The 17,791-nt window shown below is 36.7% G+C and overlaps 1 protein-coding gene across 3 annotated transcripts in view; it reads right to left on the bottom strand.

Annotated features, from left to right (window-relative positions):
- Positions 1-17,791, bottom strand: part of LOC139962629 (tyrosine--tRNA ligase, cytoplasmic-like) — a 33,148-nt gene that overhangs the window by 1,435 nt on the left and 13,922 nt on the right. For all 3 annotated transcript variants that reach the window (XM_071962785.1, XM_071962784.1, XM_071962786.1), the window contains exons 4-14: positions 17,611-17,786; positions 16,556-16,601; positions 15,932-16,096; positions 15,049-15,100; positions 13,855-13,895; positions 9,693-9,834; positions 8,996-9,081; positions 8,267-8,402; positions 6,601-6,692; positions 629-822; positions 172-310 (exon numbers count right to left, since the gene is read on the bottom strand). In XM_071962785.1, the coding sequence (XP_071818886.1) occupies positions 172-310; positions 629-822; positions 6,601-6,692; positions 8,267-8,402; positions 8,996-9,081; positions 9,693-9,834; positions 13,855-13,895; positions 15,049-15,100; positions 15,932-16,096; positions 16,556-16,601; positions 17,611-17,786 (1,269 nt within the window). The remainder of the gene's footprint in view (positions 1-171; positions 311-628; positions 823-6,600; positions 6,693-8,266; positions 8,403-8,995; positions 9,082-9,692; positions 9,835-13,854; positions 13,896-15,048; positions 15,101-15,931; positions 16,097-16,555; positions 16,602-17,610; positions 17,787-17,791) is intronic.

Genomic DNA, 17,791 nt, shown 5'->3' with positions numbered 1-17,791 from the left:
AAAATGTGAACATAAAACATTAAGTTGGGTCTTATCTTCCTTGTTTGTATACCTTTTGCACCCTCTCAATTCTTTCACCAAAGCATATGTAATTAAATAACTTCACTTATAAAATGAAATTTGAATTGTTTACCATTTATTTCACGCCTTACTAGTTTACTTTCTTCTTACCTGTATCTTCTCAAAGACCTTTTTCTTGGGCTTCAACTCCTCGTCGGGGTCTTTACCTTCGTAACCCTCTACGAAGATTCTCTCCCCTGGACTGCTCCCTTCCGGGGGAGAGAGGGGCTCTATCAGTTTAAGCTCTTCTCTGAAATGAAAAATGTTAATGTGTTGAAATCTTTTGGGATGCTTCTAGACCAAAGGTTTACTCAAGCAGTCAAATCCATATGATAAGCAAGCTATTAGAAAATCCTTTAACCCTTACAAATTGCTTTATGATTTAACTTAACCAATTTTCATGGGGAATGTAAGTGTATGTGTTGAAGGTTGGTTTACAAAAGAAGAATAGACTTTCTCAAAATCTCAAACATTTGCTCATGACATAAATATAATAAAGTAAATTTATTTCTGATTTCAAGAGAATTCATGCAGCAAATGCCACAAGTCTGTTGTTTTAAATACTTACATACAGGCGCACATAACCATTGCCTGTGATTCAATGCCTCTCATCTTCTGTGGTTTTAAGTTACACAACATCACTACCATCCTGTCTCTCATCTCCTCCAGGGGGACAGTTCCTGCTAGACCACTGATGACCGTTCTTGGTTCCTCCTCCCCGATATCTATCTTTTCTAGGTACAAAGAGTCTGCATCTGGATGCTGTCAAAATGCAAAGAAAGACATTGGTGTATTGAACTTGTAAATAAACCTTCCAATTAAGCATTATTGACAACGTAAGTCTGTTCCATGTACAATTGAGTGATTATAAATTTTTGCAATATTGCCAACATCAATTGCCAAATAAAGCTCTAACTAGGCACTGCAAAGATCATGTTTTCCAGAGCATTCTGCCTCAAATTTCAGTCACAAATTGCTTCAAAATATGAAGCATTCCAACAATTCTCATAAATGTACCCAAAGCAGGAAGGAGGTAATATAGCCTATTACATTAGCTGCATTGAAGTTGACAAAATCATTCCTTGATTATGTTTTCTTAGTTTCTTTTAACTTTCCTTTCTTCCGAGGCATTAACCTAGATTCTGAACATATATAACTCTCAAAGAGCATTGTCTAATTGACTGAGCGCCACTCACTGAACATTGTTTTGTACTTTGGATATTAGGCGCTATATAAGTTATTTGATTGATTGAACTCATTTCTGAGAAATGTAAGCTGCCCTGTGAGTTATATATGATTCTGCACATATACAACTCACTTCTGAGAATGTAAGCTTCTGCTCTGTGAGTTATAAATGATGCTGCACATATACAACTCACTTCTTAGAAATGTAAGCTTCTGCTCTGTGAGTTATAAATGATGCTGCACATATACAACTCACTTCTGAGAATGTAAGCTTCTGCTCTGTGAGTTATAAATGATGCTGCATATATACAACTCACTTCTGAAAAATGTAAGCTTCTGCTCTGTGAGTTATATATGATTCTGCACATATACAACTCACTTCTGAGAAATGTAAGCTTCTGCTCTGTGAGTTATAAATGATGCTGCACATATACAACTCACTTCTTAGAAATGTAAGCTTCTGCTCTGTGAGTTATAAATGATGCTGCACATATACAACTCACTTCTGAAAAATGTAAGCTTCTGCTCTGTGAGTTATAAATGATGCTGCACATATACAACTCACTTCTTAGAAATAAAAGCTTCTGCTCTGTGAGTTATAAATGATGCTGCACACATACAACTCACTTCTTAGAAATGTAAGCTTCTGCTCTGTGAGTTATAAATGATGCGGCACATATACAACTCACTTCTTAGAAATGTAAGCTTCTGCTCTGTGAGTTATAAATGATGCTGCACATATACAACTCACTTCTTAGAAATGTAAGCTTCTGCTCTGTGAGTTATAAATGATGCGGCACATATACAGGTAGGGGCCCCTCAGAATGCTGGTGCCCCTCAAAATGTAGGTGAACAAATATTATTGGCTAGAAAAAAAACTGAACCTGTCATGAACTTTTTATTATACTTTTTAGATAGGATATATGTATGATGAATTTAAAATTGCCAACAACTCAAAAATTATTTTATAGTTTCCAAAAAAATATATGGGTACAATCATCTATTTGCTTACCGTGCATCTAAAATTTGCTATTAATTGAAGTGTAGCTTCTTGGCACTGCATCAAAAACGGACAACTAGGGGGTAATTTACATTGCAAAATTACCTGTTTGTAGAATGATGATCAGTGAAATATAGCACTTTGTACGTAACTTGATATTTTTGAAAACATCATTACTTGATCAGAATCAGCATTTTGAGGGGCATTAAACCAGCGTTTTGAGGGTTAATAAAAACAAATATGAAAAATTAATAAATCCATTACAGGGTAATATCAAAACTGTATTTTTACATGAAACATATAATTTTACACTAACAACACCAAAAATAAACACTTACCTCACATATTTTGTAATTTAACTACGTTAAATAAGTTGCTCTCATATTTTTTTTAAATGTTCTGAGAAATATTTACTATTGCCTTCTACAGTATTCCCTCAATTTTATGTCCATTACATTTACTAAGATATGTACAATTCACAACATACTGCCAAAATGACTACTATATAAATGAAGACCTCATTTGGATGTAAGTTTTGCTACCTTCAAGATTTTTAACATTGTGGGTCAGTTCAACTGGGTGGGTGCTTATGGGTTGGCGCAAAATACAGTACCACACACATATAGTATAAACGAATATTAATTACACTTTAAAGAACCTACCATCACATGTAACAGTTTCATGTAGCTGAAGAAAGAACAATCTGTTTTTAACTGTAATGATTTATATTTAACAGGTAATAAACAACTTTATCATTTGAAACTTTAATTAAACAAATAAAGCATCATCAGAAAAGACAAACTTGTATACTGTAGGGTAATAACTAAACTATAAAACTAATCAACTTTTCATTTCACATACACATATTTATTGATAAATGTATTTCTACATTCTACCACATTTCACCATCCCTGGTTGCACTTCTGCTTCATACACTTCACCATAAAATATGGGAGCAGACTCTTTTTCCATTTCCTGTGTCATACCCTAATCTACTCCAAATGGCTTCTCTAAACATCTCACACAGACTTCATCTCCCACCTTTTGTAGAACTTTACCAATCATACACTTCTTCTAAACCCACATCGACACTTTCACATCCTTCATATCCAACCTTCTTAACCCCATCACATCTACACCTTCAACCTCGACAGCATCTACACCTTCAACCTCAACGTCATCTGCACCATCAACCTCAACCTCTTCTGCACCTTCAACCTCAATATCATCTACAGACATCTCTTCAACAGATGAGTCATCAACAAGAAGTCGCCGACGCACACGCTTCCCTTGTGTGCAAGCAGGCAAAATCATATCAGGCTTGACTCCATTTTCATCTTTACATGCAGCTTTACTGCATATAATTGGGAAGCCAGCACATTTAAGCATTTGGGACACAGTTTCAACGGGTACACGTTGTCAGTCCGACACGTTTTCAGTCCGAAAATAAAATACACGTTTTTAGTCCGAATAAACGAGTTTTCAGTCCGACACGTTTTCAGTCCGAAAATAAAATACACGTTCTCAGTCCGAAAAAACGAGTTTTCAGTCCGACACGTTTTCAGTCCGAAAATAAACTACACGTTTTCAGTCCGAAAATGAAATACACGTTTTCAGTCCGAAAATGAGAAAAACGTTTTCAGTTAGGGAATGAAAGCAGTTTTAATGCCATAATATCACCAATAAACGGTGACAGTCCGAACTGATAGTAAAAGAATCGATTGAATCTTTTGTATTAAGTCTCACATCACCGGCCTCAACAAAGACTTGGGACCCCTTAACAACTATCAGTTCTACAAACATATGTAATCCGTTCTTCGCTCCTTAATCAGCTTCCTGTATAGTCATGGTTTGTTTGGTTCTAATTCCATCAATGCAATTTACACTTTAAACCTAGCGTCATACTTTCACTGTGTTACATTTTGTACTTTTCAGTCGACTGCCAATATTGCTGACGAAGGTCCCAGGGGACCGAAAATTCCAATATATTTTCTAAAACTTACCTCCTTATTTGTCAATTATGAGTAAATACGAAAGATTCAATCGATTTATTTACTATCAGTTCGGGCTGTCACAGTTTATTGGGGATATTATGGCATTAAAACTGCTTTCATTCCCCAACTGAAAACATTTTCGGACTGAAAACGTGTATTTTATTTTCGGACTGAAAACGTGTATTCCATTTTCGGACTGAAAACGTATATTTTATTTTCGGACTGAAAACGTGTATTTCATTTTCGGACTGAAAACGTGTATTTTATTTTCGGACTGAAAACTTGTCGGACTGCAAACTTGTCGGACTGCAAACTTGTCGGACTGAGGGGTGTACCCCGTTTCAACTTCTCTGCCTCACACTTGCCATCTGGTTTCAAGCAAACACAATGTGACTTGCACTTCAAAAATGTCTCTAGATTACACTGTTTCTTCAGCTTATTGTCTTGTCTGGCTTTGTCCCTTGCTTCGTTCTCTTTATTCAATAACTCCACTGATTCTTATATTTGTTGTCCTTCCATGGATCCATGGACTTGAGTTACCCTTATGTTACTTGTTACCTTTGGTTTTGGCTTCACTTTCTTAATTGTCAGTAGTCCATCAATCTCCTCCAATGGCGTACTCTTGAATGAATTTTCAAGCTTCTGGATGGTTTCTAATGAGTTCTCCAGTTTTTGTGTATAGTACTGCTTGGTGTACTTCTTGATGCCAACTGGCGACTCAACCATTGATGTGTTGGAAGTTGATGATGAAGGTCCTGCCGTTTCATCAGTTTCATCTTGAATAACAGATGATGCTGGAACAAATTTGTCCTTTTGCATCCATTCAACACCCAGGCCATGGTTAGTTACACCATGGAGCTATAAACCTGGGATATATAGCTCCATGGTTACACCAACACGTTTTGCTGCATTTTTTATTATTTCAAGTTTGTTTGCCCACCGTGGGCAAACATCTGCCAATTTCTTCATGAAACCATCCCTGTTGACTGTGCATTCCGCAGAAAAGAGTTCTCCCTTGCTGTTATGGTATTCACAGTGCAAATTTTGATTGATTTGGTCATGTAATTGTGTGACTCCAGTGGTATCAGGTGGAGTGATGAAAAGATGCATTTCTTTTGCTCTCAAGAACCTCAACACCTCAATATCAAATCTGGAACTGTGGCCATCAGAAACAATGACAACTGGTCTTGCTACCTTCTGTGCTGCTAAGTGTCGATCTAATAACTTGTACACTGACAACAGGGATTCATGTGCTTGAGAACCAGGTTCAGTTGTTGATATAAGAAGATTTGGAATGTTCTTGACAGCAATGTCAGGAGCCATATGTACAAGTGTAGATAGTTGAGTTAGAAGAAATCCAAAGTATTGTTAATTGTCTTTAGGATGTTTGTTGGTTACTTTTGCTCTTTTATTACTTAAGTGGGGAATATTTTTCCATTTGTTGACTGTCAATATGCCAAGGAATGGGAAAACAAACAAAAATTTTGGAAAGGAGGTGTCATGTTTTGTATTTTTCATTAGGGAAAATCAGCATTCTGAGGGGCAATACACCAGCATTTTGGGAACCTCAGTGGGAAAAAATACAAGAAACACAATCAATTTTTAAATAACTCTTAGAGAGTTTAAAATGATTGAACCAGTCAAAATTTGTTTTGAATTCATCACGTTCCTGGAAAATTATAAGCAAAATTGTTGACCAGCGTTTTGAGGGGCAAGTGTTTTTTAGTGTGGTTTTTCTCCATGCAAAAAAAAAATGATAAAAAAAATATTTTCATGTTTGGACCCAAATGCAATCTAAGTTAATAGATAATCTTCATAATTATTCATTGTTTTACCCAATATTGTAAAACTGGTGAGCTGTAGGTGACTTACAAAAAACACCTACATTCTGAGGGGCCCCTACCTGTACAACTCACTTCTTAGAAATGTAAGCTTCTGCTCTGTGAGTTATAAATGATGCTGCACATATACAACTCACTTCTTAGAAATGTAAGCTTCTGCTCTGTGAGTTATAAATGATGCTGCACATATACAACTCACTTCTAAGAAATGTAAGCTTCTGCTCTGTGAGTTATAAATGATGCTGCACATATACAACTCACTTCTTAGAAATGTAAGCTTCTGCTCTGTGAGTTATAAATGATGCTGCACACATACAACTCACTTCTTAGAAATGTAAGCTTCTGCTCTGTGAGTTATATATGATTGTGAACATATATAACTCACTTCTTAGAAATGTAAGCTTCTGCTCTGTGAGTTATATATGACTTAACTTATATAAGTCACAGATCAGAAGCTTACACTAGATTTGAAGACCACTCATATCCTCAAAAACCAATCTGGGTTTTAATAGTCACTAACCATTTCTGCAGAGATGATTTTTCCGACCCTCAAATCTAATCTTGATGGAATGATCTCCTCTGGTTCAGCCTGTGGGTTGCCTCCTTTGCCTTCTGCAAATTATCAAAAAAAATCCAGTTTGTATGTATGTATGTATGTATATGTGATCTTCCAGCAAGCAGGAACTCGCGAAAGAAGCCACGGAGGCTTGTAGACTCGCAAGCTGACCGAAGCCAATCTCTCAGCACACATCCATTTAACGTCCATGTCGGGAAGTTGTTATTGAACAACACCCTTGCCAGACGACACACATTGCTGTCGGCGGGGAATCAAACCGGGGATCTCATGACTGGGAGACGCTGGCGTTAACCACTAGGCTATACACTCCGCCTGGAGTATGGAGGGAAAGAGATTCATTGAAGCAACTACACTGTAACTCAAGTGCCAAGGTGCTGGCCTTTACCCCAGCGCTACTCCTTAGCCCTTCCCCCAACCCTTCCGAACAACTTAAATGATCTAATATTAATGTTTAAGAAAAACATTGTCTTACTGACTATGTTACTGTCCCTATAACATAATAACCATGTAGCTATTTTGTAGCTATGCAAATTTGGCCAGACACTTGAACAAAACAATCACCTGAGGTTTAAACTGTCCTATGCTCTACAAACTCATCTATTCAACCTATATTTTTGGACAGACCTAACTGCTAAGGTCCTTGCTAGAAACCTTGTTATCAATGATCATATCCACTTTTTTATTTAATGAAAACCAACAATATTTTTGGTCATTCCTTACTAATCATTTCATTGCTAGAAATGAGCCTTAGACTTTGCCTGTACCATGCGACTGAGGATCACACGCTACACTGATGCATACAGCCTGTCAAAGCTTAGGATTTATTTGGCAACTTAAATACACAGGTAAACAAAATATAGACAAGGATTGCCTAAGAAGAGAAACACATGCTGAAATGGTAAATAAATTTTAGAATATGATGACAAAAATCAAATTCTAGGCATTAACAAAGACAATATGATGGAACTTGTCAACTTAGGTGTGATGGTATGTGAACTATTCTTTATAAAGACTGTTTTTATCGCTTTGCTCTGTTGTATAGCAATATCCTTAATATACTCCACAAACACGACTTTGTCAAAAATCTAATATTCTGTCAAACTGTGATGGGTTCATAACAGTAAACATTATGAGCAAAATTTCTCAAATTCTGGTGATGTCTTCATTATTGTCAGCAAGATATCTTTCTAATATACATACATTATTGAATGAACATAAGAAAATGAATGTGACCTCGTCAGATTGAAATTCTTTTAGACAGAGTAGTTAAATTGGAGGCCGGTTAAGATGGTGATCATGATAAGTGATCACAGCTGGAAATTCCTACATGGAAACTATTCTTATCAATATAGGCACACTTGCATCATGCATAAATATGTAGGATTAAAGGTCACAAAGGGGTTGTTGTCATGGCAATCACAGATGACTCTTTCCCTCAAGCAAAGACAGATTTTTTAAATATTCTGGCCATGACTCTCTGATGTCAGAAATGGGCCAATAATCTTTAGACTGTTTATAAAAATTAAAAATTTCATCCATTTATAATCTATGTCCGTACTAATTCACTGGCTTTTCATATTAAACTGCACTGCATTGTCGAATAGCTTACTTTTCTTTTCCGGTGGAGGGTAAGCTAGCCTGGTCAACTTTTTCATTTCTGGTTCTTCAAACTTTGCTCGAATTGGATCCATGAATATATTTAATTCCCTCAAAACAGCTGCTTTCAGGTCTGCAGGATGGAGCTCCTGTAGGAATATGACAGCATGCACAGGTTAATACCAAAGTCAAGAATCGGTGGAATAATGTTGTTTCCATAGTGACAAACCATTAAACATGTCTTTATCACTGCAGGCTAGAGTTATAATACCATAAATAGTTTGACAAATAAGGATTTAAACACTGCCAGCTGAAAAGCCAAAAATTGCCTGAACTGCCAACTTTTGCATGAAAACTAATTCAGCTATCCAGAGACACATGTCAACAAGCATACACAAGACTCTTATAACACATTTGTGCATTACAAATCTGTTGTGTACAAATGTTTTTAAATTCATCCATTTACTGGCATGGCTCTCGATATGAAGCAATCTTGGTGCTGATATCTAAATAAGGTACTCACAAAGACAGAACTGCATGCGGAGAGAAGCGATTGTCTTCCTCAACTCTACCTGAGCCATTATTCCAGCCATTTTACTTATTTTTACAGCTATTTTGAGAGAAATGTCAACAGGTACAACTATGACCTATACTCAAAATGTTTTAATTTCTTGGACTATCATAAAATAAAAAGAAACATTTCAGTTTGCTTTTCATCGTCACTCTCTACATTGGTTCCTACCTCGTTGGCAAAAGCTTGTTCCAAAGCGGCATATGAGGGAAATGTAATGCTGCCACCGTTCGCCTCATCTCTCTCAACCATAAATTCTACAGAAATGAAAAAGAGACTATTAAATGGAGAAAGAAAATGGACAATATTATTGTTTGTATTTCTTGCGATTTACTATTTGTCTCCTATTAAACTGAATCATCTGCTGAGTTAAGAAGGTTCCACTTCAGTATTGGGTTTCTTCAACTACATGATACCTGTAGGTAACATCATTACAGGTAATACTGTTATGTACACACCTGACATATTTCACATGTTATTTAATTTATGATAAAAATCTAACTAAACATTGCCTAAAGTACCATAGTTTTGTTTTTCACTTAAATGTTTCATTAATTTAATTCTCTGCTCATGGCAGTGTTGCATCATGTAGTTAGACATTTGCTGTGTGCCTTCTTGACAAATTGTTTATCAAATTACATCATTTGTAACATCCTGGTCTCATGACTGGATCTGCAATTACATAAAAGGAGAGGTGGGATTGACTGGAAGGGCAAAAATGTGATTTGAGTTGTAGGGATGGACAAGGCCTTTCATTTTAGTGTTTATTCCTGTTTACTTTCTGACAGGAGTAAAGTGCAATAGGCTCTAACTAAAGGTCTGTTCTGAGATATTCTAGTCAACTCTATAAAACAAACAGGAAACATACCTTCAGTTGATTTCAGTGGTAGCAAGACATATTTGACAAAAGATAAAACACCATTATTCTTAATGTTTCCTGGTTCACAAAATGCCTTTTTCAGCTTCTTCTTGACCGCCCCGGAACCGTCGAGCAAATCAATCTTGGTATCCTTTGGAGAGGAAGATCAATAGAAAGTTGAATGGCTGAGTGTTTTCAATGCCAAAATAAGAATGTGACAGTAACTTAATCTAACAGATGCAACAATTTTTTAGTTTTCACAATTATTGATTAAGAGTTTTCATTAATAGGCTTTCATATTGATGCTATACAAAACACACATTTACTCTCACTTGCTGTTAAGTAACTTCTGTTGTCATAGTTAAGCAATACAATAATCCCAAGGATAAAAATACTTGAAACAAAATTACTTAAGTATATATTTATATATATATATATATATATATATATATATATATATATATATATATATATATATATATATATATAGGAATAACGGAAAAACTGTTAAACAACTATGCTGCATTTAGAGAAAGGCTGGATCTCGAGTGAGATACAATAATTGAATTAGGTAAGTGATTGGAAGTAAAACAGCCAATGTTTGGTTTTTGCAGAGCTTTCGAGCAAAACTAGCTCTTCTTCAGTGCATGATCACCGAAAGTGACAAGGAGTAGCAGGAATTGAAACTATTTTATAGAGAAGATTGTCGGCATGGTTGTAAAGGCAAAGCGACTTACTGATTTCTGCTGAATTGAGCAGAAGTTTTAGAAATTCGGATTATTTTAATCCGCGTCAGATTATTTTAATCCGATTCCGTCGTAATTGTAAAGGAATTGTTTTGGTTTATCTGGGAGGGCAAATCGTTTCTGATGTTTAAACCGAATGGTGCCGTGGTCTTTAGGTTTAGTTCCCAGAAATTTTCTTTCGCTTTCCTAGATTTATCTGTCCAAGAATCGTTCTGGTCAATGGCAATAACATGCAAATTCTCAATTGAATGATTTTGGAGATTGAAGAGATTTGCAACAGGTTGGTAGATCTTTTTTGTTTTGATCGCCGATCTATGTTGTGTCATTCTCATTCTAAGAGTGTTTTTTGACTCTCCAATGTATTGTAAGTTACAAATATTGCAGTAGATGAGGTAAATGACATTTTTGGATAGGCAGTTAATTTTGTGCCGAATTTGGAACGTGCGTTTGGCTGAAAGGCCCCGGTCGAATCAACAAGTAAGCACATTTTGCAATTTTGTGTACAGGGCGATGATCCTGTAGTTTCTGTTTTGCTTTCCCCTAATGGGGTGTCATCCCGAAAGTATGCCCGAACTAAGATATCCCAAAGGTTGCTGGGTCTTTTAAAAGCGATGACAGGTAATTCTGGGAATACTGATTTCAGGCGTTCGGTGCCTTGAAGTAGGTGAAAATTCTTCTGAATGATATTAGCCAGTGGTGGGAGACCAGGGTGGAATTCAGTTACCAATGGTACCCTTTTGGAACTGGTTTGACGAGTTTTGTACGTCAATGTTTCGGAACGGGGTTTGCTTTTAGCCTTTTTGATGGCATTTCCAATAGTACCCCGAAAATACTGTCTGTTTAGGAGGTGTTGTGACAGTTCTTTAGTGCGTGAATCAAAATCGACTTCAGAGGAGCAAATGCGTCGAATGCGCAACGCTTGACTGTACGGAATATTTCTGGTACAGTGACGTGGATGGCAACTGCTTGGTAAGAGGTAGTTGTGCTTGTTCGTGGGTTTATTGAACAAGTCTGTTTTGAGTGAACCATTTTGTAGGGTCACGGTGGTGTCCAGAAAGTGAACACCATGTCCAGAAAAATCGGCAGTGAATTTGATAGTGTGATGAAACCAGTTTATGGCATCAATGAAGAGTTTTAGATTTGCCTCACCATGGGTCCATATCATAAAGATATCGTCAATGTAAGGTAACTACGTATGTGGTTTCAAGTTTTGTCGAGATAAAAATTCTTTCTCGAGGTTTCCCATAAAGATGTTGGCAAAAGACGGTGCCATTTTAGTACCCATTGCGGTGCCATGAATTTGGAGGTAGTGTTTGTTGCCAAATACCAGATTATTGTTGGTCAAGATAAGTTGCATTAATTTGGCCAATTCTTTCTTCGTGGGGGCTTTGCCACGTTTCGGTTTGAATGCTTTTGTTCAGGCCGAAATGCCCTCTTCGTTAGGGATATTTGTGTATAACGAAGACACATCCAAGGTAACTAACAGAGAAGATAAGGGAAGATTTTTTATTTCCCCAATTTTCCGGATGAAATCCGTAGTGTCCTGCACATAGGACAGTAGGGCCGAAACGGGAGGTTGGATGATGAGATCCACGAATTTGGAAATTTTTTCAGTCGCTGTACCAGTACCCGATATTATGGGCCTCCCGGGATTGCCTTCTTTGTGAATTTTAGGCAGAAAATAAAAGCGACCATGTTTGGGTCATTTTCCAGGAGGTTTTGGCCTAACTTGCGGTCAATAGAACCGTTAGAGACTATCTTTTGGATGACTCTTTTCACGTTTTGTGTGATTTCTTGAGTAGGATCAGAATCTAGGAGTTTGTAGTGTTGAGGGTTGCCGAGTAGTCTGTTGGCTTCCTCTCTGTAGAATTGTTTGCCCATAGTGACAATTGCAGAACCTTTTCGGCTGGCTTGATGACAATGTCATCGCGCTTCCAGAGTTCATGAATGGCCTGTCTCTCAGTTTTGTTGAGATTGTCGCGGAAGTCTGGGGCGGAGGTGTGTGTTTTAACGTCCTCTTCAATGGCCGAAATAAATGATTCAAGAGGCGCACAATGAGCCTTGGGTGGATTCCACGAGCTTTTGGACTTAAAATTGGAATGCAAGTCGTTGGTTTGTTGTGTGGTGTTATTGCCATTTTCGTCGGCAAAAAATTCACAGAGACGTAAGCGTCGATAGAACAGATTTAGGTCAAGAGAAAGTTTCTGAGCGTTTACTTGCCGTGGTTTAGGGCAAAAATTTAGACCTTTGGAGAGTAGGTTTGTTTCTCCTGCCGAGAGTTGGCAATCAATGGTAACAACTGCACTTTTGGTGGTGTTGCATGCGGTCTGTATCTCTTTCCGACGGAATCTGCGAGACCTGGTTCTTTTTGAGGTTTCACCAGAAGACTTAACTCTTTGCGTGACATTATCCCTCTTCAATTTGTGACATTGTCTTGAAGCTAGGGTATGTGAGAGGTTCAAGCAAGTTTGGGAGATGGAGTTAAGCTTTCTTTCGAACTCGTTTTTGGGGAGTTCTTTTTGCAGTTTTCTGGTTTTGGAATCAATTTGCTGGCTAAGTTCGTGAATTGTTTTGCGACAAATACTTATTTGCACAGCCATTAATTCAAGCGAAGCAGGATTCCTTTCCAATTGGCAAAGCTGTCGCTATCAGAAAGTGGTAAACCAGCACGGACCTTGATTTTAAGTCCTTTTGGTACCGTTTTGTTTTTACGGTATAGTCTGTAGTTGGAAAGATGATGCCGATACCTAACCCGTTTTTCGGAAAGGCGTCGAAGCATTTTCAAAGTTTCAAAGGTGCTCTCCATTTTGAAGCAATAAAAAAAAATATATATATCTATATATATATATATATATATATATATATATAAACATATATATATTTATAGAAGTGTATAAAATGTTCCAAGTAGAACACGACAGAGTGCTCAATTCCACGTTATGAAGAAGAGCTTAATGTAAATTTTGATTTTTACAACCAAAGCTCTACTCAGAGTTTCATGATTACTAGCAATCGTCAGGAGGTGTACTTAAAAGCTATCTCTCTTTCATCTTAGTTTTGACTTTATTTTGGGGATCTGATCTGATCTTTTGTTCAAGAGATTAGGGCTAGAATGATCTATTATAGCTATTTTCTCAGCCTGGCATAAATTACAAGAACCTGAGCTGTTGATCGATAATTTTGATCTCCTGGCAATGGACCATATAATGGATATATATATATATAAAAAATTCAATAGGAGCTTAGAATTCTCACAAATTTATGGTAAATATAGACCTCAAACATATCACCAGCTATGCAAAATGTCTTAACTAAATTAAACACTTGTATTAAACACAGGTACATGGTATTTGATATGCTGATTAGACTAATTTCTTATGTTTTTACAAATTCCCAATTTAAATCACTTTAATTATGAGACATACCGCTTCTGAAGAGCTCATCTTTGTTCCAGTTAATCCTGGAACTGAAATGTAGAGAAGAAAAGATGTTCTTTTTCCCAGTTACACATACAGAACTTACAACAATATAAGAAAAGATACAGCGTTGTTAATGTGCCGCTGTGCACTAGTTACTACATTTAGATGGTCCTGAGTCAAGAAAATTGATTAATATTTAACCCATGTTTTGAGAATTAAACTTTTCAAAAAGTGAAACCTGACAGTTTCAGATGTTAATATAACGATGCACATGAATGGCCTACAGCAGTAACATCAGACCTATTGATAGCACAGCTGATAGGTTGGTCATAGTATTACCTCTAGTGCTTATCTGCTAACAATAACAATTCTAAAATTAATTTTGATGCAATCATTTTGAATAGTTCTGGAAAGATGCAGAAGTTTACAAATATTTGCCCCCCTTGTGTATCATATGGTACAGAGTAAACATTATTGCAGGAAATTTTTACCTCTGTCACCTCTTTACCTGTTACCTCTGTCACCTTAACAATGTTACCTCTTCACCTGTTACCTCTTCAATGTTACCTCTGTCATCTTTTCAATGTCACCTGTTACCTCTGTCACCTCTTCAATGTTACCTCTTTACCTTTGACCTTTCCAATGTTACCTCTTCACTTGTTACCTCTTTCAATGTTTCCTCTTCACCTGTTACCTCTGTCACCTCTTCAATGTTACCTCTTCACATGTGACCTTTACAATGTTACCTCTTCACCTGTTACCTCTTCACATGTTTCCTCTGTTACCTCTACAATTTTACCTCTTCTGCCATATATACTAGATCACACATCTACAGTTATCTTTTTGTACCTAACCAAAAAAATGTGCGATACAAACTCAACCACTTTCGTACCAATCACATATTGTTAAATCTTTTAATTTTGTAACCTCAATGACCACAGGTCGATAAAGTGGCTGAACATAATATTGCCATTCTTGCAGTCTATATTACTCAGAGGATCGATGAGAATTGCTCCCTTGATTGGTAAAACATGTCAAGCATATTTAAAAAGGGCTTATTCTTTGTATCCAAAAGGTAGAAGTTGACAGAACACAGTTCACTGACTCACAGCGTGACAGGAATACCAAAGCTGTCACATTAGTTGGGCTCAAACATCAAGTTATTATTCATGTTATGGAGACAGACAGAAAAGGCCTTACCCATTGGATTCATGAGATGTATCCTTTTGGCATAGCCAAGCTGTGGTAAATACTGTAACATGAAATAAGATAGAAGTTTTCTTTAACTGTAACTTGTCTGAAATGAATAACAGGCATACAGGGTAGCAAAACAAAAATAATTTATTAGTAATAATAGAAATCAATTGTCAAATTATTACACATGTGACCACTGCTGAGGTGAAAACTATTTGTAGTGACAAAGCAGTATGTAAATGCAAAAGAAAATAAATACATGCAGGTTTGAAATTATTGACACATAACAGTTCACAATACTTTACAACAGGGAAAATCCCTACTGAACATTTACACAATATGATATAATGCTAGCCTAGCAATGCCACTAGAAACTGGTAACTATTGCTATGTATATTTTGTAGTTGGTGTATAAATCTTTTGCTTCTAATACGTTTTCATAATTAAATATATAACCAATTAATGTGCTTGTTTCACATCTGTGACTTAACAGAGATCAACTTTGCTCAGCAATATTTGACAGCATTTAAACATTGAAGTCGGGGAAATTCAGTGTAAAATAATGTCTTTGGTATTTCAGAGCAAAAATAGAATGCAATTTGACCCTCACTACACAATGCATTCAAAGTATAGCAATCTCTGCTTTAATGACCAATCAAAACTCAAAAACGTCAAAGAACATTTTTCAATTATAAACATTTCTTGAGTTTTCTTTGTGTACAGTTACTGATTCAATACCTGTTCATCGAGACGATATTTCTGCAGGAAGACTAAGATACGTTATGACCAATGTTGGTATCAGCTAACAACTCCATCTATATGTATGTTCTTAATCTACTGTAACAGCCACAATCCTCAAAGATAATTCAATAATTAACTTATAACAAACCTTCTCGGCGAAGGTAAATATTTTCCTCTGATCTACCCCTCCAAACTGACAGTTGACTTTCAGATACTCCTCGTCCAAAGCCTGAAGACCTGGGTAGAGAAGTCCACTTAGCAGAGGGCTTTCCACCTGCTTCACCACTTCTGCACCAGCTTTCTTGGCATCATGCTGACAAAGATAAAACAAAACTTGAAAAACAGTCAAACAGTCAAAGCAATGTTTTTATGGAAAAGACTCTCTTTCAAGAATAGCATCAAGTTAGCAAATTTCACACAAAGAATGTAAACGATACATTCTTTGTATGGTGGCCGACACAAACGGTAGAAAGTGTGATTACTACATGTGTTGGGTGTGTGTGTGGATGCAAAATAAGATCACCAATGCTTCTGCTTCAGGGTAGCTGCCTTAATGTTCTCCACATCCCTGTTTTGTAAAGACATTTCAATTTGCTGATATTTCGATCTTTAAAGTGAGTTCCTGAAATACTAAATCTTACCTTAGTGTAACCTGTACTAGTGGCTAGAATGTTTTGATATGTGACATATATAGTTTTGTAAGAGTTGCCCTTTTCATAACATCCAAATACTTTTAGTATTCAATTCTATATTTCACTTGAAGTAAACTTACCTCTGTGACGAGTGAGGTCAATCTGTAAACATCTAATGTGTATTCTCTGTGAAGATGAAGAAGACAAATGTTTAAAAGAACAGCAAAAAGTAACAGACAAAAGACAAACAAATTGCCTCATATATATGTTTAATTACTAAACCCGGACATGGATTGGCCTATCAGCATATGGGTGGGTGCAGAACTGATGCATCTCTGGGTCATGGCACAGAAATTGCTTCTTGGTTGCAAAAGGTGCTACTTTCGTCTGTAACACCAAAATGTGCCCCTAATTTCAAGGCCACAGTTTGATGCGATTCAGATCTTTCCCAATATATATCAAAGTTACTGTACCATCTGAAGGCAAACTTTGACAAATACCACTCACAAAAGTGACATCACACTGGTTCTTTACATAATATGCATATCATGACACACATTACAAAGGCAATTTTTCCCCACATGCTATGATTTGATATCAAATAGGAGGGACAGGCATGACAGGAGCCAATAAATCTAGTATGCAAACATTGCACAGCAGCATCCCCGTACAGTGTCATCTCAAACTGTTTTGACCTCCATAATTTTGGCAAATTTTCACATTTGTGGACACATTTCCAAAGTCTTGTGTGTGGTGTTGAAGTAGCTTGTGATTGGTTTGGCAGTTTCACCAAACTCAGAAGTATCCTTCAAACTGAGCTTGCAATTGATCAAAGTATTAGACAATCTGCAATGATATTGCCACCAACTAAAGAAGTTAATTCATGATTTCATTTTGGAGTCTGAGTGTTTCAGCACCTAGACACTTTAAATTTTACGTTAGTAATCACATTGGCAACTTTGCAAATTTCAACATTTTTTTAAAACTTTTCCTTCTGTGTTTGAAAATGAAACTTAGCTAGTCCAGCTTATAATCTTCTTTGTGATGGAATTTTAATATCAAATGGTACTGAAAAAATTGTAAAAGACGGCTTCAAGTTGTCATTTCAAACAGCTGAAACATCTTGAGCCTTCGTCCACCCATTTTCGTGGCTGTGCCATTGATCCAGGGTAATGAAAGAAACATATCTACCAACCTGCTCAGCTGGTAGTCTGTGCCTCTCACAAAGGAGAGTTTGTCAATAGGCACTTTAATGGCCTTTAGCATGGCTTTTATGATAGCTTCATAATACTGTGTTCTATACGCAAGGAGCTCCCAAGGGGCCTTCATGTTGTCCAGGTAACCATGGAGATCAGCAAGAAGAATGGTAACCTGTA

This window comes from Apostichopus japonicus, chromosome 21 (assembly GCF_037975245.1).
Source record: "Apostichopus japonicus isolate 1M-3 chromosome 21, ASM3797524v1, whole genome shotgun sequence".
Classification (NCBI taxonomy): Eukaryota; Metazoa; Echinodermata; class Holothuroidea; order Aspidochirotida; family Stichopodidae; genus Apostichopus; species Apostichopus japonicus.
The sequence above is the reverse complement of the archived record's forward strand: the minus strand, read 5'-3'. Positions and strand labels throughout refer to the sequence as shown.